Source organism: Vanellus vanellus (genome assembly GCF_965231255.1).
Source record: "Vanellus vanellus genome assembly, chromosome: 1".
Classification (NCBI taxonomy): Eukaryota; Metazoa; Chordata; class Aves; order Charadriiformes; family Charadriidae; genus Vanellus; species Vanellus vanellus.
The window spans coordinates 71515565-71535404 of NC_138905.1; the positions used below are offsets into that span (position 1 = coordinate 71515565).

Sequence of the window (19840 nt, forward strand, 5' to 3'; positions counted from 1 at the left end):
GGACAAGATTTAGAAAATGTAGGCAGTACTCAAACTAGAAACCTGAACTTGGATGTTTCTGGTCACTCCTAACCTCACTTAGGAGGCAACTTTTTCCACAATAAATTGCAAAATTACAATCCTTTATGGTGAGGGTTAAAACACGCATATCTTTGAGTTACTTTGTGCAAAGCAACATCAACAGGTGACCTCAAACACAGGCAAGCAGATCTGAACGTTTTGTTTTCTCCCATGAAAACTGCCATAGATCAATAAAATGCTGAACAAAAGAAGGCTATTCAACATTTTCCAGCTGCTTATTGCATTATTTCATATGCACACACATCTCCTTATTTTTTCTGTCCCCTCATTTTTTCTAACTTATTAAACCAGATGTGAAAAAGCAGCTTCTTTCAAAGTCAAGACCAAACCTATAGAGTCCTTTATACTCATTTAACTGTGTGCTGGTACAAGATTTATAAAATTAAGGCAGTGCTCTGAAAGTACAAAGGATTCCATCAGCTTTGTGTGGAGTTCCAGATGCTGCAGCTCAAGAAGCGTCCCTGTCTGTTGGGTATAACTGCTAAATAGCTCTGTCATAACAGTGACTGTGATTGATAGACTTTCGCATATAGCCTTCTCTGCACCAACCAGCTGAAATAAGTCAAAATCCAGCTAACAGTACCTCTTTTCTTTTGCCATCCATCCACAAGGCAAAGTTCTTAACTAAATCTGATAGAAAAAAACCTTCCTCTAGGCCATGTGAAGAAGGCAGAGAGTTTTCAGCAGTCAACTCCTCATCCTAAAGCCCATTCTAACCCATATCTTCTGGAGTACCTCTTTATGAAGGCTGCCCAACTGCATCCTTCTCCGTTGCTGAAAGTCTTTCTTGCACCATTGCATGACAGAGGGGTCCTGTCCAGGGAGTTAACTAATCCTCTTTTTCTTGCAGAATAATCTTCCTCAGACAATTAAACTGCAATAGCTGCATTCCATTCTCTGCTGTCATCTATCCACACATTTTGATTTCTGAGGGGGGGAAAAAAAAAAAAAGGAGGGGTTTTAGGAAGTTTGAGGTCATTCAGCCTGAGCATGCACCAGAAAAAACACTTTATCTTAAAAGACAGTTAGGTTTCTTGCACTCCTGTTCTTGATGTAAGTGGTTCCAAACTGCTGTTATTTCTGCAGTTTAAAAAAAAAAAATAAAAATTATATAATTATCATTAGGTGTTAAAAGCATCTCTGGCTCAAGTCTTAGATTTTACCCTTTTATGACATAGTTCTTCTCCCTTTGTGTATAAGTTTCAAACGCATTGACAGCGACCACATACCTCTTGTCAGCAGACTCCAGCCAGCATCTTTGCACCTTTTCTGTGCCAAGACAAAGGTCAACCATTCAGGAATTTATCACTTTTTCTTTACGGAAAGAAACTGGGAGTTTCCGTGGCTTAAAGCTGCGTTTATTTTAATACAAATACCGTTTAGAAAATAATACCATTCAAGCAAACAACTGTCAGCTGGGATGGACAGATTTACTCAAATATGCGGAAATTAGTCTGCCTCCCACTCTCTGGTGCCCTTGGAGATTAAGTCCTTCAGCTTTTTGCTGCCTCTCACTCTCACTGCTCCAGCATCAGCCCAGCTTATGCAGTCGCTTTTGGAGAAAGAGGTTGTCTCTTGCTGGCAGGCCAAGAGCCAGGGCAAGGCAAGCAGGAAGACTTCCCCCCCCCCCCCCATCACCTGTGCAAACAGGGAACTGTGCACTCAGCTCCTCCATCAAGGCCCGATGTCCCACACCAGTCAGAAAGGTCATCCATGTCAAAGATGCGCATTTCAGGTGAGCTTGTATGAAGATATACTTACTTATTCCATCTTCTCCAGTGCATCCTAGGATCACATTCTCTTTTACCACGAAGGAAGATATTAAACAAGTTCCACAAAAAAACTCCCTTCCAGATGGGTACCTCCCCTTTCTACAATATCTCTTGCCATCTGGGCTTTAACAGGTCCCTCAACCACCTTGTAGCTCTTCTGCTGACCCTGATCTTTATCTTCACGAGTTATTTCCCATGGGACATATGTCAATCGCTCTACTGAAAACAAGGCAGATCATGTCTACTATGTTTTGTTTAGAAAATGAATTCTCATTACACACCAACGTTAAGGTAATCTGGCAAATCTGCCTTTGATACATCTGTGTTGCAATTTATTCAATTTTCTTTTTATCTCATGACTTTAAATATTCTCTTTTAATTAAAAAAAAGCCCCAAACTTAAATACTAGTGAGATCAAACTAACAGCTCCTTCCTGCCTTCCTTCCTGCTTCTTAGATGTGTTTATTACATGTTGCTCTCCTTTCCATAACGTTGAACCCAAAGTTACAGCATTAAGTACAGTTAACAGGGGATTCCTTCACCAGCTCTTTCAAAATTTCAGCTCACAAATTACCCTCTGTGTCACTTCATTGCATTATATTCCTTTAATGTAGTTTCTCCCGTGGTAGAGCATGCCTCATATCTAGCAGGCATTCTGGCTTGACTGCAACTTCCAATACAAACACCTTGATATCAAAGTACTCCTTTAGTTTTTGGGTTCTATACGTTTCCCTTATCACATAAAGACCCCACTTCTCATTCTTTTTAGTAATATGACTTTAAAGAGAAGAAAATGTTAAGTGCTAGATTAGCATCGTTTACAACGCCAAAGTCAGTCAATTCAGGGAGTGTTTAACACTGTTTAGACCTTTAAAGTGGAATACATTTTAAGAATACTCCCCCCCCATTTCCAGCTGCACCTACCCTTTCCCAATCTTCTTTTCCTTGTTCCCTTCATCCCCTTCAGCTGGGCTACAATTAGTAATTCTGATGTAAATAAATTCTAGTCTCCAGTTCTCCTACTAGCAATATTCTGTCTATCATCCTTTAGGAATGACAAATCTCACAGTGCTTCTGCCAAATAAAAGACCAGATGCCTCAGCATCAATTTTCTTGACATGCTTTATGGACTTATTACTAGTAGATAGGTTCTAGTATATTTTTGGTAGATCTCAAAGCAATTTGCAAAGAAGGTGTCATGGTTTAACCCCAGCCAGCAACTAAGCACCCCACAGCCATTCACTCACTCCCCCCAGTTGGGATGGGGGAGAGAATCAGAAGAGTAAAAGTGAGAAAAGTCATGGATTCGGATAAAGACAGTTTAGTAGGTAGAGCAAGAGCCGTGCACGCTAGCAAAGCAAAACAAGCAGTTCATTCACTACTTCCCATCGGCAGGCAGGTGTTCAGCCATCTCCGGCAAAGCAGGGCTCCATCACAGTTAACAGTTAAACACACCATAACTCCGAACATCCCGCCCCTTTCTTCTTCTTCCTCCAGTTTTATACACTGAGCATGACGTCATATGGCATGGAATATCCCTTTAGTCAGTTGCGGTCAGCTGTCTCCTCCCAACTTTTTGCGCACTCCCAGCCTACTCGCTGGTGGGGCGCTGTGAGGAGCAGGAAAGGCCATGACTGCTTAGCAGCAGCCAAAAACATTAGCGCACTATCTACGGTATTCCCATCCCAAACCCAAAACATAGCACAATACCAGCTGCCCGCAAGCAAGTCAACTCCATCCCAGCCGAAACCATGACAGGTTAGTACAGCTGCGTCCATTTTACTGACAGGAAAACTAAGGTAAAGAAGCAACTCGCTGAAGGCTGAGTAGCAGATAAGTAGCAGAGCCAAGGATAGCACACAAGTTTCCCACCTTTGCAAGTATCAGCTGGCCAATACCAGACTCCAAAATTATTTGTAAATCATACTTTCACAAAGTAATTTGCTAAACAAATATATACATGTGTTTATTAATTTTGAACCATTACTAAGTACTAATACATATGGATACCTATCTATTTCCCTACAGAGATTAAAAACCTCTCTTCTTCAACCACGCTAAGCAGTGCACTAGTTATCCTCCACATGCGTTACGACAGCGCAGCAACCTACGAGGCCAAATCCTATGACGACTGCTATTTTGTAAAAAAAGATAATTCATAAATACAGTGGTAGCTCCACTTAAGTACACTAGGTAATTTATCATTAAGAAAGCTGGTTGGTAACGCAATCAAAATTTAGTCAAACCAGGGTGAAATTTTATCATGTTTTCTCCATAGGAGACAAAATGGGAGAACGTTCCAGGACACTATCATAATGCTTGATGGGTTTTTCATGCTTCAAAAGTTTTTCTTCAGGAAGACTTCCTCTGAATTCATTGGTGTATTCCCGATTCAGATTGTTGTATCTGGGAGGAAGGATAGGGAAGAAAAATGCTAAAATAATCCTCCTTTCTGGGATTAGCTTCACCCGTTGTTTATTAGGTAATATTTTTTCAAGTTATGCTGCCTTCTGAATCCTCAACTTCTAAGCAGCCAAAAAAACAGGAGAGTGTACCTGCTTTCCTAGAACCTTTCAAAACTTCAGGATGAGAAATGCCAAACAGGTTGCAGGTGTTAATAATAGCTGTAATGTGTCATTTCAACAAATTTTAAAGAGAAACATGCTCTTTTCCTCAGAGAAATTTTAGTATATTTTTTCTAATTCAGTTTTAAAGCCTGATTTCCCCACCCCTAAATAAGCGTATACCGGAATAGTCCTCACCCTTATTTCTCCCCTCTGGGAGAATTCATATTCAGCACAAAATGAAACTATTACATTTGACCTCAGAAAACATAGTTCATGTAGGTTTTGGCTGTCTTAATGAAAAATGAGGTACTTCGATTTTGAAGTTATTTCCGCCCCCCCCCCCCCCCCCCCCCCCCCCCCCCCGGAAGACTGGAGGTCAACAAATTTCCTCATAAAAATATGTTAAGTTTTGCCACAAATTATTCAATGAGTCCAACCCAGTTTTATGGCCACTTTTGGACAATCAAAACCTTTTAGTTTTTAGCAGTAAGTGTCAGAAATGAAAATTTCATTTTGTAGAAGAATAAAATCTCATTTTATGAAAGGAAGACAAAGTACATGCAGGAGAAACATTTCTAATCATGACTCGGGTTACGTTTAAAAGAAGAGAATCAAGAACTAGCATAGAATCAAATAAATGGACACTTCTGTCTCAGGTCACATTGAAATAACTGACAAGACACTATGGTAATCTTTGGTGCTGCAAAGTTAGTGCTATATGCAATAGAAAAAGCAGTATTTTTCTCAGAAGTTCTAGAAGTATACTGCCTTTGGACATTTTCTATTATTGTCATTATCAAACCTCTGCTTCATCAAGGTTTCTGAAGGTTTTCCACAGAACTGCAGCCCAACACCTAGGAGAGAAGGTCACTCCCATGTGACCCTTCCCACTTGCGGTGACACCCATTGCTTCCCTCCTTGTTCTTGACTACAAGTATTCCTTATAACACTGACAGCAGAAACTTAACTGTGATTAAATGTTCCAGAACACAGGAGGCAGGCCAACTTTCAAACCACCCTGGATATAAAAGGGGATTGCAGTTGAGTTCCTTGCATTTTACAGGCAATATACAGGCTTTAAACCTAGGCTCTATAGGTGGCATAAAATTGCTTCCTATGTGGGGACTAACAGAGCAATTCCATTGTCTCCAGCAGAAAGTTGCTTTTATTTCACTGCCCGGTAAAGTACCGGAACGTATCTCAGGGTTATTCTATTGAAACAACTGCATACAGCTTTAACCAGCAGTGGTCTGCTGTTTTCTTGCAACACCTTCACCTACTGTCCTACACTAGAGATGTAAGCCCATTGAGCAAAATTTTCTATATATTGGTACAAAGCCAAGTGCAGTGGAGGTCAGTTCCATGACTGAGGTAACTCAGTGCTGTGGTCTAAACTCCACGCCAACATATTTACGTCCTTCTCTAAAGACTAGGATGGTTGTCTTTCTTCAAGGCATTTTCATATTAATAAGACTCCGTAAATATTCAAGGCTAGTTACATCAGTCTCTTTTTCTTTTTTTTTTTTTTAAAAACCTTACCACATAATTTTAATCTCTCTGCTCAAGGCAGATGAAAAATACTGAAGTCTGAATGCTGAACAGTAACATACAATCTATCACCACCAATTCTTTATTACACACTAGTTTACAGGTTTTGCAACAATTTCTACCCATATCCACAAATGAAAAAAATCAAGCTTTCATTTTCTCACACGTACCTGTGTGCAATGGTCCAGAACCCCAGGGTGTTCACCATCATTAAGGAAGCCAAGAAGAAGAAGAATCTCTCCAATTGACCTTCATGCAGCAAGTGTGGAAACCAGTTGCCTGGCAAAGCAGACATTCAAAGCAGAATTAGTTTACCTTGCAGGGTGAGATGTGGCTCATATGAAAGACAAACATGTAACTTTGTAAGACGCAATCACAGCAGGTGCTTTTTAATTACACACCCCACCCCCGCTATTTATACAGACTTCATTCTCACAGCATCTATTTTTATTTATTTTTTATTTATTTTTTATTTACAGCGTACTTTGTTCCTGTTTTCTAGATAGGCAATAGACATCTAGAGAAACTAAAGAACATTCCTAACAAATCTGAAGCATGCCAGGAAACTTAACTCTTCACAGCTACTACTGTAACGATTGGGCCATATTCCCTCTATATCATCCTGCACACATGGCTAAATGAATATCAAATGTGAAATTTTTAGGAAGAGCTAGAATTAGGGTGGTCTGTAGAAGTCCTCATTCATGTCTCATGCTTCTAATGGGCCCTTCTTAAGGAAAAAAAAAAAAAAAAAACAAAACAAACCCCACACAACACAAAACCAAACCTACTAAAAAAAGCATAAAAAGCATTTGTTCAGCGCCTTGGACGGTGCTCCATTACCAAAATGCTACCTGACATTTTACTTTACCTTTTTTTATAGCTGCCTTTAGCTGTGAGTCTGCAACATGTCTTTGTCTTGCACAGAGCATTTATTTGCATGAATAAGACCTTTTCCTACCAACGCTTTTGGCAATAGCGTCTGACACATTTTGGCAGGTTAAACCCCATTCAGCAAGAGGATGGTGCCACCTACATACACCCAGTCTTTATATACACCTATATATACTTCTCTGCCCGCATTCGTGTGTGCTTTAGTTCACACCTGCATTGCTTTCGATGTTGTCCATTGCAACCAGTCTGCAAACAAGTGCAGGTGGTAAATAACTCCGGAAGTCAAGATGCTTAAAAAGAAATTCAGCCCCAGTCAGACTGCATCTGAAGACAATCAGTACCTGAAGTACCAGAATCAACTACAGCAAAAACATAAAACCAAGGTGAAAAAGAAGTTACAGTAGATACAGAATATCAGAGAGAGCTCTACAGTGCTGTAATGACCTTTACGTTATTTGGGAATACAGGATGTTTATTGCCTTTGAAGAAGAAAGAGAGACTGTCTTCATTAGCAAGTAGTGAAGTGCAACAGCAGCAAATACAGAGCGTGAAGCAGCTGGTACTGAGAACGTGATGTCCACACTATACACAGCTCAGGGCAGGGAGTTCACATCAGACCCGTTCCCACTAACAGCTGGAACACATTCGGCACGAGCATTTTCTTGATTTAGTTCTATCCAAGAGGAATGCAGGGGTTTTTTTTTGTGGTCCAAGATCACTCTGTGATTAAAATCAATGCACAAATAAGCAGAGAGGACCCGGACATTCAGATCAAAAGCACACTCCTGAACTAAAACACCAGCATCAATGTGCCCTAAGTGGCCTTTCTTTGCTCCCTCAAAGTCTGGTATCAAATCCTACCCATCTAAATGCAGCAGCTATTCACCGCTTGAACTAGCTAAAAGGGAAAGGAGGAAGCACAGCTTGCTTTGCTACAGCTGGGCTGTACAAACCTGACAGCCAGAGCCAATCCTTTGGCCACTAATGCCATCTTTAGCCATCCAACGCCATTCTTAACTTGTCAAAATTTTCTAATTAGAGAGGAAAAGCAGTTCCACAGCCCAGGAGAGCCAGCAGTCAAAGGATTACACACGCACCCCCTGCATATATTTACATTTTTCCCTTTCCTCCACATCTTCGGGTTGTAAATACATTTCTTTTCAAAGCAGTTACCTTTAGCTCTCCCGGGAGTAACAGAGAACAACTGCCACCAGTGCAGCAGCTTTCCCCTGACTCCTCCGCAGTTTGCTCCGCGCCACGTTACCTTTCTGCCTGTCACAGAGCAGCACCGCCTCACCTCCGCGTGCGCCGTTCCTTTTGTAGCACTATCTCAGAGCGAGTTTTAAAACGTATCATTTAACATTGTCAGTTGACTGAGCTCCTAGGTGCTATAACTTCATTTTAGTAGCTTATAAACTTTTACTGTCATAATTCACAATCAGGTAGTTTTTCATTTTGCATCCCCCAGTGGCCAATAGAAGTCACGGAGAGAGCGCGTGTATCCGATGAAAGAAAAAGCACACATGGGGTTCGGCGCTACAGCTTGTCAAAGCAGAGTTCACACTGTCTGCTAGGTTATTTACATCGGCTAGGCTAACTATATGAGCAGCAGGAGCTTCCTAATGGAACGGCGTTTACAATGGAACCTGAACAGAAAATATGTACTTAAAAATAGCATTGAGCGATTAAGAAAAAAAAAAAAAAAAAAAAAAAAAAAAAAAAAAAAGAGGAATTTAGCAGCTTCTAAGAGAACAGGGTAAAATGGACCTTGGAAACTGTCTTAACGCTAGGAAAGGCACCATATTGAAGCACTGAAAGAGGGAATGGTTGGTTTTATCAGGGTGGGAGGGCAGTCCAGCAAGCAGGAGGTCTGGGTTCTGCCCCCACTTCACCACCGGTCTCCTCCATGGCCTGGATCAAAGATCATCGCTTGTTCTCCTCTCTGTTTCTTTTAGTAATTGCCAGTGTTTAAAGAGTGAGGCCAGGATAATGACCCAAAGCCTTTGGAAAATGCTTTATTATAAATGAGCAACAGCATAGGCAGGGCCAAAATTAGACTGGGCATGGTAAGACTCCAGCTCCTATAGCAGACTCTCTCTCTCTCGTTTACAGATCTATCCAAAGCAAGAGGCAGGAGCAAGGCTTTCTTCTCCTTTCAGTGAAGGGCAACAAGGTTTGTCAGGGGTGCCTTTCTCTCCAGAGAAACAGGGGTGGCAGCAGTCCTAGAGATATCCAGACTGTTATCCTGCTTCCAATATGCATTTTCATCAGTGGATATGGCAAAGATTAGTGTAACCATTTCCTATTTTCAGCCACAAATATTTACTTCTCTCTTTTTTTCCCCCCTTCTTTTTCCTTTTTAAATGGATGTTGGTTTTCCATGAAAGAGGGGGATAAACCTGGAATACATGTACTTCTATTTACACTCACTGCACAGAGAATCCTCTGCTGGCAGGAAGCTTTGGGAGAACAGCCGTAGGTGTTACAACATCAACCGTGCGTTTCAGGCAGCGAAACTCCCTTTAGATGCTTTCCCCTCTTACCCCACTAACACCTTCCACAAGCTGCCTGCAGACTCCAGCACCCTCCACTGACTGCGTTTGGATTCATACTTTCAGGAATTTTCCTCTCAGCCGTGAAAGCCAGGAACTTATTGGGCCACTTTGTTTGTTTTTGCTGGAATAAGACGCCCTGGGCACTCTTGTGTTTGAAGAGTCCAGCGCTTTCTCATCCTTGAATCAGCATGCAATATGCTAACAGTTCACTTTCCCCCCAAAAGACAGCGCCTTTGGGTTCTATCAATCCTTTCCTTTTCTATGGAGATTGCCAACAGAAGTGCCAATTACAAGGTTGGTTTGTCACATAGATAATTGCTCACTGGGAATTAACTTTCTACAACAAGCTCTTGATTTCCATTTTTATTCCAACAATGGAAATACTTTGTAGCATGAATCGCCACAGAGAATCAGAAGTTTCCTTTCGCTGTGTATATTTTAAAGAGCTTTTTCTTATTGGTTAGAGGTGAATCGGTTATGCATTTCATGGCAAATTTAGAGCAAATTAGAAGATTAAGTCTAGGCAGAGTCAGTTCCTCAAGCCTGCCATACCATACGTCGTTGAAATAAAGTGCCTGGTAAACTTTCACTGACAATTTGCAGTCCTATCGATTTTGCATGAAAGATGCTCAGGTAGTACAAGAAAGAGGAATATTATACAGCACCAAGAGAAAAATATCCGATCCCACCAACACAGGCAGAAAAGTAGGTGAAGCAGGGATTAGGACACAAACAAAACCACTTTCCTAGGCTGCTTCTGGTGAATCACTGACAGCAACAAACTGCTGGCAATACTACCCATCAAAGAAGATGAGGAAAGGGCTGTAAACCAGTCTTTGACATATACAAGTGCACACGAGGTGTCTGTTACTATGATGGCACCTTTGGAGCTCTGAAGGGATTCACAACAAAGCCCAAAGTTGCATAGGAAGGCATTCAGTTCGTTTACTGAATAAGACCCCCCATATTTTAGTATTGAGAAAACACAGAAGACAAAGCAAAACAGTCACATGCCAGAAATTAGTCTATTTTGTACAATTCCCGCTCTTTACAGCTATCCTGCAACCTAGACTAAGATTAGAGAAAAATTTAATTCATATCTTAAAAAAGGATCACATCACCTTCCAGCATTTCATCAAGTTAATGGGTATATATTTAGTGTTTAATCATATCCAAATTAAAGTCTCAGTCTGCCTCTAATCCTTATTAGCTAAGTAGGCACCAGTGGACACCACCATCTGGACTGCAAGAAATATCCTTTAGCTTTATCATCTTTGGTATTTAGAATCACATGAGGCTCCAAACTGGAAAAAAAGAAAAAAAGAAAAAACTACAAACAACACCCCTGGTTCTCTATATACAATCAGGAAAACTGTGTCTGGGGCAGTTTCCTTCCTCTGACCTCCCCCCCCCCCCCCCCCTTCTTACATATTTACATTAATATTTTTAGAGAAATGTATTCTGAAATGATTGGCATAGGAGGACAGGTTTTGCCTTGCATCTTCTTCCATTAAAATGTTAGGAGAGGTAAGAGATCCAAAAGAAAGCAGTTTCCCAGCTTGTACTGAAAATATCACTGTCACCCGTCATCTGTTTGCACTCGTCAGATTTTAAAAAATTCTTATTTTATCATATTCACACCATCCTCCATAGATGCGTTAAAATGATTAATGCAGCTTTGACTGTGACTGATATCTGATCAACTTTGCCAATAAAAACCCAAATAAAATTCTAAACTAGTGACATGAAATGGGATATAAAAGCGTTTAGATTTTGTCAACACCCTCTGTGCTTCAGCACTTCAAAATACACACTGGAGGATCTACTTCACTGTATCCTGAATTGCTTCATGGAAAACATGGTCTCATTGCTTAGAGATGGCAAAACCAGAAATAGTCTTGGCTCAGGTTTTAGTGAAACAAGAATCATGGGACAAGACAAAAGCATCCATAGCCCAAGCGTCGCACAATAAGCCTCATTGAATCTTACAAAACCATTGCATAAACAGTATAATCTTTCAGCAAAAGAAAAAGAATTTTGATCTTCCGATATAAAGAAATTAGTTTAGCTTTTTAGGGGGAAGAGTTCTGGTTGGTTTTCTTTTACCCCAGTTCCATAAGTTATCCAGTTACTGAAGGTTTTACAAGCTCTTTAAACAGAGCTGAAAAAAAAAAAAAAAATAACAAATGCAAGTAACGAGAGCTTACTTTGTGTCATTTGACCTTAATTTGACATAAGAGAGGTCACAATTTTATTCTCTCAAGCACTGTCATCTTTAGAAGGTTCAACGGCTAACTGTTAGGTTTTATAAATTAAAAAAAAAAAATAATTTTGCTTTTCCATCACAAGGACCAAAGAGCACTGTAAGAAGCACAATGAAAGAATTCAGAAAAAAATAAAGATGGAAGAAGAGAATTTTGTATATAACGTTTCCTGTCAAACTAGAAAAAAAAACAAAACCAAGCCTAAATGCCTCTTTAGTTTTGCTATAGTCTATACCCAGCTCCAGAAGTCTGATGCCAAGCCTACTTTGATTTATGAGTCAGTAGGACAAAAGTCTGGCTTGGATGAGTAGCTAATACTCTAAGTTTTCAGTCTGAAGCGTTATAACACAAATTAAGATACAGGAATATCTCCATTATTTACAAGCTGTGAATTGCATGAATTGTGATAACTTAGAATAATTAATCATCTCATTCAAGCAGGAAACACTGGGAAAAAGATACCCCATAAGATTCCACTTATTTTTAGAAATAAAATGTGAGAGCCCAATAATATGTTGTTTACATACTAACAGGGAAAGTAGTATCTAATGAAGCTAACTAGAGCAACAGAGCAAACACTAGATGTTTTTCACTATATTTTCTCTAAAGCTTTTCTAGTTTTGCAGAAGACACCCTCTATTTAGGGGCTTATCCCATTACAGCACCTTAACCTGAGTAAAGACTGAATCCTTTGGAAATTGTAAGAGGGACTTTTGCTCAGGACAACAGTGTGATCAATTCCATCTACAGAAACGGCAGGTCTGACAACATAAGTAAAGACATGTTACATCTTTGTTTTTTCCCAAAGCTAAGTAGAGAACTTCGCCATTCAACTTCACACAGGTAAAGAGTATTTTAGCCAGAACACTTTTTCAGTTTCCTCAAAAATCTTGAGCAAAAAGGATTAGAACATGGCAACTGCAGTCTGCAGAGAGTTTGGAGAGTTCAGGCTTTTTGGTCCAAGCCAGGATAAGAATTTGAAGACTCTGATAAAACAGCATTTCTGGCAAGAAATGAACATTTTCTTTTTTGAATCAATGAGATGTTTTCATACAGACTTACGGAAAAAAAAATCACCTTGGAATAAAATTAGACAATACTCTACTGAATTTGAAACCAAATGCAAAAATTGATTTCCGCTATTGCTTTGTATAAAAATATTCTGTAAAGGAATAGATTACATATATAGTGGCACAACTTAGTCAAAATGTTTTGATGCTGACATTATGTTTAATTATTTTATAAATATTTAATTATACCCAAAGTCAAACTGCAGTAAAATATGTCAATTCTACAAGAACAAAATTTTTCAACCTTATCAAAATTAATAATTTCCATACTTCTGAGTGGAGAGGAAGAAAAAAGAGACAGCAACACGGTCTTCCTTGAAGCGTTAGTTTCACTGAACCCATATTACCCTTTGACAAAAATCTGCTCCACTACGGGAAATTCATGGAGCTCTGCTCTCCACCCTGGATGCCATGGTACGTAATGGTTCTTTGCCCGATTCATTTGCATAAGCTTTCCTGGTTTTTACCCACCTCTAGGTGACGCCTTTATACCTCATAAATAAATTTTAATTGAATTGTTAACTTAAAAACCGCACTGTGTGTCAAAGAACCATTCGTTTGTTCAGATATTCCAGGTAGGAATTGAAATTTCTTGTCATACTTTCAAGAAAGCTCACTTCCCCTTGTTTTTAAGTTACATGCTTCTTTATGCGGGAAACAGAAGAAGCCCAAACTTAACCATGAGCAGTTACAAATTCTTCAGCTGAGGCAATTGCAACAGCGCCGTGCATTAGGGCCAGCAGTTGTGCTCTACAAGAGAGTAGTTCTCTGTAAGGCAGTAACAATGAAGCTTATCTATGGAAAGCATCTTTAGATGTACTGCTTCAGCAAGTGGAACTATTTCAGATATGTGAACAAAGGGATCCCTGTCCTTCGGTTCAAGAACTCAAGTGCTTTATAAATTTACTTATGAAACAAGTCTTTTCTGTATTGAACAAAGATTCATCAGCAAAGGAAAAAAGACTTTAAGAAACTCCTGGCCTGTTTTGAAAGTCAGCAACCCAGAAAAATCTCCAGTTCAGGGCTAACACTAAGTACTCCTCAACAGGCTGAATCTGGAATAACTCTTTTTGAAACAGTAAGTTTTCTGGGAATTGCAGTATTCATCTGCAAAAGGGTAAAACCACAGTGTCACAGAACCCGATTCTTCCCGTAGCTGGGCAAATGGAGAGGTGTAAAGAAGGCAAGAGGGAAGTAGCGGGTCTAGGGGAGCAAATTCCCTAGGCAGCTTTGAAAGACTCAACCCAACCTCCTTTCCCCTAGGACACTGTGGAACAGAAAGAAAGGCATGTTCTCCATTCTTTGAAGCACTAATCTTGCTCTCGTGTCCAGAGGCTTCCATGTAAGTGTGGCTAACAAGCGTACTTCATGAACGTCAAAAGGGGCTTCCTAGACAACTCATTTTCTTGTCTTCCAGAACAGAAGTATAGAGATTGGAGGCGAGGGCTTCCTGCAAGATGCCATCCTCTAATTACTCCACCTATCAAAACTAAGATGACTCATTAAAATTGGATGAATACAGCTGGAAGGCTATTTCCTATCTTAATTCCATCTTAATTGTGAGAGCAAATCAATAAAACTTTGGCATCCCCTTTAATTCTGCCGCCTAATTCTCCAAATCAATAGCATTAGAAAACTGCTCAGGAATACCAGTCGAGCACATTCTTACCTTGAGTGCCAGCGTGGGCTGTCTGAACAAAGAAAGCTCCCATAAAGCAGCCAGCTCCATTAAATAGAGTTAAAAAATGCATGGAAATCCCTCTAATTCTTTCTGGCACAAGCTGGAATGATAGTAAGGAACCTTAGAAAGGAAGCAGATACAGTTACTGGTTAAAAAAAAAGTAAACGATGGTAGAAGACAGAAAAAAATCCAAAGCATCCATAATAGAGACTTTCCATATTTTACACAGAGAACATACATGCTGCACAAACGCAATCAATTGTTAATCCTTTGTTAATAGGGTACATACTGTCTAAATTGTTTAAATGAATCTCTGTAACAAACCATCCCACATACAACTATTGCTATTCCACAAGTACATAAAAGATCTTTCACCCAGACAGTTGCTTTCACTTTTTAAAACCTCAGCCATAGCAAGACAAGAGAAACACGACCACAGTCAGCAAGCGTGAAGACAGCAGATGTAATATTTAACTGTACGACAGCAGGACCTGCTATGCCAGAGCCAATGCAGCACGGCCACTAGTTAATACTTCCAAAATCCAGAGCTCTACCTTCACTTGGACAGTCACCTTGCTGTAACTTAAGGCTGGCCAATGCTCCTCTTCCCCAGAGCGCAACCCCCAGAGTCACTGGCTAATTTTAAAGACATTGTTCTTCACTTTCTTGCCAGAAGCAGCAACATCTATGGTGGAGAGGGGAACCTACAGCATGCCATTGTAGCACGGATGACTATAAATAATCCCACCCATTGAAATTTGGCTAAACCAGGTTACAGTAACCGTAAGTCTTTATAATAGCTGTTCCTTTGGAGTAACTTTCCCTGGTTATCAAAACATCCTTTCCTAATTTCACACCTTGAGCCCTCATCCACACTTGTTCTCCAAACCCCAGTGTCTCCCAACCTACTTTGTTAGTTGAGTTTGAATGACATCCAGCTTGAGAAACTTGTCAGCAGAGGGTCTTATTTGGATGCTGAGTTGCCTGAAGCATCTCTGAATACAAATGAAACTTTGCAATCACCATCTTCCACCCTTTCTAATTTGGATGTCCAAATGAGAGCTTTGGAAGCGTATTAAAGAAAAGAAAATATACCATGGGCAGTGTTTTTTCCTCATTCACAATAGGAACCAAAAGCCTGAGGGCAAGAGAAAGTAGGTGAGCCCGGGACACCATCTGTAGATACAACAGTACAGTCTGAAACATCATACAGTCAGTGTCCTAGCTAATTTGAATCACTAAGAGCCTAAAAAGTTTTTGGTTATTCCTCCCTTCCAAAAGCAGGGGTGCAAAACATGCATCTTGGCCAAATTCAGCTTGGGTAATTGCGTCCTACTTACCTAAATTACCCCTGCTGTTTCAATTGCATGCTCCATTCCGCGCTTCTCCCATGGTGCTGCTGCGAACCATTAAACAGCTGCTGCATCTCACCCTGGAGACTATTGCATTTCATCGGTGGGCGAAGCGATCCCCAATATATCCTTTAACTAACAGAGCCGTGTGTTGCAAGGCTTCCCATTTCTAAGTGCTTTGAGACACGTCGATGGGCAGATGATATTCTCGCAGCACTTCAGCGAACGCTGCAAATCGGCTAACCCTTTGTAGGGCAAAGCAGTTCCAGTGCACCAGGCGGCGTGGACGCTGCCAGTAGAACACAGCTGCCGTGGCCAGCAGGCTGCTGTCCCTTCACCAGCAAGCTCATGCCTTGTGGGGGAAAATACCTGCTAATACTGTCCCACAGGATGGAGTTGTTTTGAGGGTTTTGGTGGGTTATTTTTTTTTTTTGTTTGGTTGGTTTTTTTAGTGGTAGGTTTTTGGTTTTGGTTGTTGTTTGGTGGGGTGGTTTTTTCCCCCTCCCCTTTTAAATCATTGCGCTTTAAAAGAGCAATTTCCTAGTTTAAACCAAGCTAGGGTTACAAATTCAAGCTGTCAGAGGCTTCTGATATCTAACATTCTAACATTGTGGGGGAAAACAATTATTTTACCATTGTTTTATTTTACTTTTTTTTTTTTTTAAGGAATACCTCAGCGCTTTGGAAACATTAAACGCTGATACTATTCTAAGAAATGCTCATGCCACCTGAAGCAGATGATTACACAAAACTCCTGTCAACAAGATAATGAAATATATTGTATAAACACAATTGTAAGTATCAAGGCTCAAATGCAGATAGAGAGTTCAATACGCCAAATCTAGCTCCTCTAACCAAGCACTTCAGAAACGAGATACCTCTTCTCTTCCCTCTGATTACAAGTGTGAACATTTCTGTCTTCAACCTGGATCGTGTACTTTCAGGTCAAGTAAATTATTATGATAATTGAATTTGACCTTCTGCATAACAAAGGCAGTAAAATGTCAGGAAAGGTGAAACAACTATTTAAGTGTCTAAGCTGTCATTACCACCCAGGGAGATCTACTGAATGGTTCCTGAACGGCAATTCAGTTCCAATTGAAGTAGAAGCCTAAAGTCCAGTTCAGCAGCCTGAATACAGATGCCCAGTGCTGCCTGAAATGCTCCAGTACACCTCAGCCGTCTGCACGGGGCTGTCCGATAAGGCGCAAGACCTACAGGAAACCCACGCTCTTCTCCTGCAGCAACTGGAGGCCACACAGGCACCATAAAGAGCCTGCTTGCCCCGTGTCATAGCCTAGATGCTCCGTGACAAATGGTGCCAGTCACCTACGTGTGGGCAAGCGAATGGAGGCCTGCATCCCCATCAACTACAGCAGTAACCTACGATTTTAGCTACCTACCTTTAGTTTTCTACATGCAAATCTCAAATTCAGACTTAGTCCCTTTAACAGGTGCTGTTCAAGAGCCCGGGTAACTGCAGCTTTTAGCAGGATGCTTAATCTTCATCTAAATGGGGAAGTCAACTTTTCTTCCTAAGAAATTCTAATCACAATTCTTTAAAAAGATAAAAAAAAGAAAAAAGAAAAAGAGAAAATCCCCAAGACAGAGCTTTATTTCTTTTCTAAAGGCTAATGTCATCTTCCAGTCATTGAACTTCTGTTGTGTCCCAGCGTGCTAGATTAAAAAGCCTTATTCTACCGGCAATATTCTTCTCGTGCTTCTGCATGAGAAGACTGTAAGCAAGCCACCTCCTAACCCTTTTTTTTGTTAAGCTAAACAGAGAAGGTCACAGTTTTCAGTTACACTTAGCCTGTAACCTAGAAACCACATTACCTGCCTAGAAACCTGTCTCAGTTAAGTACTTGAGAGCTATCGGATGAAGAGGCATTATGAAAGCGCTAAGTATTTAAAACTAGGGAAAATTACCTTTTTAGTGACAGACCGTGACCCACAGCACTCAGTAGTCTTAAAGTGTAAGAGTGAAGCTGAGACACAGAAGTTATTTCCTGCTCTTAAATAAATATCTGAACATTTCTGGGGTTGTACTGGAACAATAGACACTCAACCTGTAGAATTAAATGCCTGCAGAGATCAGCTAGTCAATTACTTTACCTGTGTCTCTAAGTGAATGTTGATTAGATTATTTTTGTAATACTAACAGTTTTTCTTAAGCTCTGCAAGGTGAAACACTGTTAAGCACTCTGCGCGCTCCTCAGAAGAAAATAAGCCTCAGGAATGTCAGCGTAGATGCGGAAAGGAAAGTTATGGAAGGGAGGGAAGGTTCAGACTTGCAATTAAGAGCGCATCTGCATAATTTATGGACGGCAGGCATGAGGTAAGCTGTTTCGCAGAGCGCAGGCAGAGAGGAGGGTTTACCTCTGGCTCCATGCCACAAGCTAAGGCAGGATGCTCTGTGCAGGCATGTTTGCATGACTCCCGATTGGAGCACAAACAAAAATATTGCATCTGCCTACAACATTCTCCAGGTTAGCCTGCCAGTTGAATTGTGTTACTCGCCCGCATATGCTCTGCGTCAGTGAAAAAACACGTAATAATTCCATTAGCTGGGTCCACAAATGAAAAGGGTTAAGCTAAATTGCTCCCCCTTTCTTTGACTGCGACCTAAAAACTGCTCATAGACTGTAACCACAGCTCAGCTGCCACGTGCTTATTTGTTCCGTCTCAAGAAAATCATCACAGAAGACTGCAGGCCAGAAGGGATCTCAGGAACTCATCTGGTCCAGCCCCTGCCTGAAGCTGGTTCAGCTTCAAGACCAGCCATGCACCTGAGCCCAGTGTCCCAACGCTCTGACCATCCCCCCGCCAAACAGTGGATTACGCACCCCAGGGACCTGTGAGCTGTGTCACCTCCCAGTCAACCTGCAACAACACTCACTCTGAGTTACAGCCAGCAAGACAAATTATGCTACTCTGAAGCAGGTAAAGCACAGATCTGCTCATTAAGCCCATGGAAGGAAGCCAGGGATGAAATATCAGATGATGGTAATTATTTTTAGGAAGCTGCTATCATTCTCCACGAATTGGGACACTCTCTCTTTTGCCTTTTAGATTTTACTTACAGGAGGGAGTTACCAAGGCTTCAGCCACTCCAAGTAGGATGTACTGAGGAGCTAAGTGGAAGCAAGGCATGGAGGAGACCAGGAGAACCTCCTCGGAAAGCGTCTGCTCCACCTGAGGGAAATGCTTTCGGTGTATTTCAGAGAAGCCGGCAACCATCACGGAAAGTGCAGCAGAGAACTGACCTACAACTGGGTGAAGAGCAGAGAGTATTCACCAAGCTTGTAGTTACAGCACTATCATGTATTTAAATGAAGCAGAGGCCCAGGAGATGCAAAAGAAGCTTTCCCTCCCTCCTCCCCACGATACATCTTCTCTGGACACACAAACATGGACAAAAAGCACTGGCTACACCACAAGCCTAGCTCTAAATATATGGCAAAGGGACACCAGCTCAACACAGAAAGGATTTGGGGATGCAGAATCAGTGAGAGAGGAAAAAATTTTCTGAAGAGCAAAGTCACAAAGAAGAACTTCATGACTGGAAATTTTTACACTTATTAGATTTGACATCGACAGTCAAAGGCGCTTGTTTCATAGTCTATTTATAAAATATATAAAGTTTGTCTCTTTGGGTGTCAGGGCAGAAGAGGCAGAGAACTCATAAAGCTAAGTAGCTTTCGTCTCATTATGGTTTTGCATGCATCTATGTTTCTTCTTTCAGCAGCATCTCTCACGCCTTCCCACCAGCACACTTTTTCTGCATTTTCACAACTTTAAATACCCTCCCCCCTGCCTAACCTGAGGCCCTGGAAGCTGTTTTGCTGTTAAGGCCCCTCTAGTGCTTAATAAGAACATCAATGAATTATTGCTTGAAAATTGATGACAGCAAGGAATTCAACAGTATTTTCTAGCCAACGCACCTTATCAAGGCCAGGTATAAAGCCCTCAAGGAGCTTCTTGTAATCTACCAAAGCAAGAGTTCTCCTAGTGAAAAATTATGTTAGTACTAAAGAAACCTCAAGCAGTTCAATA

At 40.9% G+C, this 19840-nt stretch overlaps 1 protein-coding gene across 1 annotated transcript in view; it reads right to left on the reverse strand.

Moving 5' to 3' along the window:
* Positions 1-4114: 4114 nt before the first annotated feature.
* SLC15A5 (solute carrier family 15 member 5) overlaps positions 4115-19840 on the reverse strand; it is a gene marked incomplete at both ends in the record, with an annotated part of 34047 nt that continues 18321 nt past the window's right edge. The window contains 4 exons of the mRNA XM_082480544.1: positions 4115-4259; positions 6139-6247; positions 14421-14552; positions 18868-19056. Of these exons, the coding sequence (XP_082336670.1) occupies positions 4115-4259; positions 6139-6247; positions 14421-14552; positions 18868-19056 (575 nt within the window). The remainder of the gene's footprint in view (positions 4260-6138; positions 6248-14420; positions 14553-18867; positions 19057-19840) is intronic.